Here is a 4,616-nt window from a genome sequence, read left to right as displayed (position 1 = left end):
CAGCATCATGCATAGCAGAAGCCCAATAAATATTTGTTGAATATGCAAATTAGCACTATTCATAAATCCAACAGCCATATGAATGACAATAAATAAAGGAATAAACTAACTTGTAGTTATCATCCTAAGGTACCCAAAGTGCTGTCTTAGAGAAGTTAGGTGGCCCAAGAAATATCAAACCCTTAAAAATCAAAGTAGTCTGTCACCTATAATACTGTTGTTATTACTCCCACATTACTAAATACAACTTAAAATAAAATTTCAGCCAATTAAAATCAATTGGAAAACCCTGGTAACTCTTCACCCTTTGTATATATGTATACTGAAGAACTTAAATTTTCTAAATATTTTTTCATAACTGACACCAAAACGAAAGCTTATTACATTATGAAAATTTCAACTTAGAATGATAATATTGGTTGTCAATTTCAGATGAACAGGCTATAGAACTAGAATGTCTTTTTTGGAAAAGTAAAGCCAGAACAAAACATAAAATATAGCATAAATATTATCAAACATGATTTATGGACAAATAAAAAGCTCTATATTTTGTGTTATTTAAAATATTATAATATTTATTTGTGCAATTAAGTTGAAAATAACCTACTAAAATCTATAAGAATTTTTTATAAAGTTTAAGAAAGAAGAGATAAACAATAAAACTAGAAGTAGTAAATATTTTTCACTTAACAGATATTTATTAACATATGCAATATTCCAGATATTATTTTGAGCATTGGGTGATAAAAGATGGCCAAAAGGTGATATTCTCCCTACCTTAACTGTTCCTTATATTAGTCAGAAATCCAGGCATTAATCAAATTATAATATCACAAAACTAATGGAAAAATTATTTGTTATAAATACATTAAGACAGGGAACATGATGGTGTGAGGCATATTGCAAAAACATGTGAACTTTTCAGTAGATTTTGAAAAAAACTTGCAGCATTTGAGGATGAATATTTAGTTAAGAATTGACTCAGTGAAGGTTTATGAAAGCCTGGTAAAGGAAATAATGATAGATTCAACAATAAAAACTTTTCAAAAGCCAGTTTAACAACATAGCAAATTATATTGTATGTGATACAGAGTTGCTCAATTTTAGAATGGAGGGTGTTTAGACACATACCCACTCACAATATACACATATAGATAATAATACATGCATGTACACACATATAAGAATGAGAGATCAAAGAAAATAATCCAAAGAGTTAAGAGGAAAAACATTTAAATGGCATAATCTCACCTCTGCATTCTTAATAGAGACCAATGATCCTGACTAATGGCCCAAAAGATTTTAACTTCATTTGTATTTTCTTTTCTTTTTGTTTTGTTTTCATTTTCCTTTGTCATTTTTCAGAAATAATCTGTTAATCAGTTAGTTGTGTAAAGTTAATGTTATTAACTTGGTAATCTCCAAAATGCATTCATAACTAAATATTTTAATTTTTACTGAAAAAAATTATTGGACTATGCCTAGGGTAATACATTTGGTTCTTCATTAAATATTGATTACTTAATGTTTTAATGAAATTTCATGATGCATGTGAAGTCATAAACAAAGTTTCAACTTTTTAATATTAAATTAGTCATTATTACAATAATATTTCATCTGTTCCTATAAATATCTATCTATCCCCCACATATTGGCACTGCTCACAAACCAGGTTTAATTAAAAAATTCCAGACTTGCTTAACAGGGTTATGCAATGTGTACTGTATAAACTTCCAACCTCCCAGTGAACACTTACTACAGAAAAATAGCACAAATAGATTCTGTAACCCGAGACACATACAGATGTCTGACCATCACTAACTGCAGGAGTAAATCATTTAACTTATCCCAGCTACGGATTTGCATCTGAAAAATAGGCATTCTAAAATTGAACTTCAGAATTGTTTTAATGACAAAAATAATGGTTTTAAATTATCTTCCACTTGGTGCACTTACTAAATGTGTCACAACAGATGCAATATGGTGGAAAGAAAATTAAACTGGGGATGATATAGTTTGGGTTTAAGTCCTGGCAAAAGCAATTAACTATTTGATTCTTGCATATGATGCTTAACTTCTGAGCATCTGTTTTCTTATATATATATGATAGAAAGAATAAAATCTATCCTGCAGTTCTGTGAGTGTCAAATGCGATACAGTAAGTTCCCTACATACAAATGAGCTCCATTCCGAGAGCCTGTTCCTAACCCCAATTTGTTCCTAAGTCCAACAAAGGTAACCTAGCTACCCAACTAACACAATCAGCTATATAGTTCTGTACAATAGTAGATTTATACTATAATACTTTTCACACAAATAATACATGAAAACAAGCACAGAAAGTAAAGAAAACATTTTTAATCTCACAGTATCTTGAAAAAGTACAGTGGTGCAGTACAGGGGCTGGCATCAAGTGAATGGGCAAGAAGAGTTACTGACCGGAGGAGGGAGAAGAGGTGGGAGATTCTGGAGCTGAAGGATCGTCAGCAGTAGGAGATGGAGGGCAAGGAGCAGTTTCACACACGCCTGACGTGGATAGCACAGGTTTGGGTTTCTTTACTGTAACCAGATGAACATTTGCATCTTTCATAGTTCACAACTTGAAGGTTCTTATGGAGGGGACTTGCTGTAATACACAAGGAAAGGCAGAAGAACTGAACTGATGCCACCAATTCTTTTGATATAGGACCTTGGGGAGTTCCTCCCATGGTGTTTGTCCTAAGTGGCATTACTTGATCAAGGAAATAGCCAAAGACAAAATTAAGCTGGGACCACTCAATGCATTTCAAATACCTAGGAAAATATAACTTCCTCTGCCGGGCCTGCTGGCTAGATGAACAGGTCGAGGACGCAATCACCAGTGCACCTGAGAAATAAAAGACTAAGAAAGATGGGGTTGAGAGGGACAGAGTCAGCTTGTGACTGATTCCGACGACTTTATTGAGGGGTAACATACATATATATACTAACAGGATTCACCAAATTTTAGATCAAAGACTTGCATACGTGCAGAACTGCAGACACTAGTTTTAGCTCAGGAGTTTTATCTTAACTCCAGCAGAGCATGGCACCAGCGTCTTACAATCAGGTAAAGACTACCTAGACATAAGCCATTCACAGGAGCCCGATAATCTTATCAGAGTCAGGAAAATGGGCAAATGGTGGCTGCAGCGATTTCCTTGAGGGAGGTGAGAAAGGCCAATTTGCACTTTAACAAATCAGGGGTGGCGGGACAGAGAGGGACCTTTTGATCTCTCTCAGGGCCGAGAAGGGGCCTGAGCAGTCAGGCCGGGCTCCCCGCATCTCCCCCTTTTCTTTTGACTAATGGCCATTATATCTCCCTCGAAGGAAATGGCCGCGTTTGCAAACGGGAGAACATCAGCAATCTTTTATTTATCATCTCAGATAAGCATTGACAAATGCAAGGGCCAAAACACAGCAATAACAATATGCATATAATGATGAAAATTATAGATTTCCACCAACCACTATGAAACCAGGCAGATATCTGACTCCAAATGCTGGAGTCAGAAAAATCCATAGCGGCTACTTGTTGTTTCATATCTTCTAAAGCATCAGAAACATTTGAGGAATAATCAGGAATATATACACAACACTCCATTTTTATTAAGGCACATGTTCCCCCTTGAGAGGCTGTTAGAATATCCAGAGCCATACGATTTTGTAGAACGGCTTTTCTCATCTGTTTTTGTTCTTCATTAAGAGCCTCTAAAGCTCTTCTAGTATCTGTCAAAGCTTGTTTTGTAAAATTGTTCAAAGCCTCTACCCTGAGCATAATATCAGTGGCTCCTAAAGAGGGCACAAAAATTGAGGCTAAATAATCATACCAATGAAAAACAGAGCGTGACCACCGGGCTTTAACATAAGGTAAATTAACAGGTTGACTAATTTTTTGCTTATGAATTCTCCCAGGGGCAAACACAAACCCTAGGGTACATCTCCCCACCCATCCTACAGGGAGCCAGGGCCAAAGGTTGTATCCACAAATCCATCGAGTGTTATTTGGGGCTACCCATCTTATACCAGGGCTATTTTCCCAATCTGTCCCTGGCCAAATAACAGACTTGTTGACAATAAACGTTACATCCATTACAGTCTTACATTTGTGGGTAGGCAATAGTCCCATATGTTTCATGTGATATCCTGGAAATTCTCGGCCTCCAAATGTTGGTACATGAGTCTTTTGCTCCCAGCAAATGTCAGCAGGGGTCAGTAGCTGTCCTTTTTCAGGGGTCATCCAGAAATATTCATCCCAAACTTGGTAGTAGTCACCCTCAAATCGATTAAAATCATTAGAAGAAACAGATCTATTTTCGTAATATAAGTACGCATTAACACTCATGCATCTGCTGATTTGTCGGGAGAAGATTCCTCTGCTGTAAAGTCAGCCGACCTAATTGCTGATTCAGTGATCTCCTCCATCTGGCGTACCAGCCTTTCCGGGAGCCAGCGCGGTGCTTCGGCATCCTGTGGAAAAACACATACCTGACCCCTCCCCCAAATTAACACAGAATCTGGGCCATGCCAGTTATTATCCAGCGGGTCTTTCCACAAGACCATCGGCTTTCTGCTGGAAATCTGAGGGTCCCAAAATC

General features: G+C 36.7%; 1 protein-coding gene across 1 annotated transcript; it reads right to left on the bottom strand.

Moving 5' to 3' along the window:
• Positions 1–3,331: 3,331 nt before the first annotated feature.
• LOC122708052 (endogenous retrovirus group PABLB member 1 Env polyprotein-like) lies at positions 3,332–4,363 on the bottom strand. Its single transcript, XM_043924137.1, has one exon. The coding sequence runs from the start codon at positions 4,361–4,363 to the stop codon at positions 3,332–3,334; it is 1,032 nt and encodes a 343-aa protein (XP_043780072.1).
• Positions 4,364–4,616: the final 253 nt, after the last annotated feature.

This window comes from Cervus elaphus, chromosome 14, assembly GCF_910594005.1.
Source record: "Cervus elaphus chromosome 14, mCerEla1.1, whole genome shotgun sequence".
Lineage (NCBI taxonomy): Eukaryota > Metazoa > Chordata > Mammalia > Artiodactyla > Cervidae > Cervus > Cervus elaphus.
This window is presented reverse-complemented; position numbering and strand designations above follow the sequence as displayed.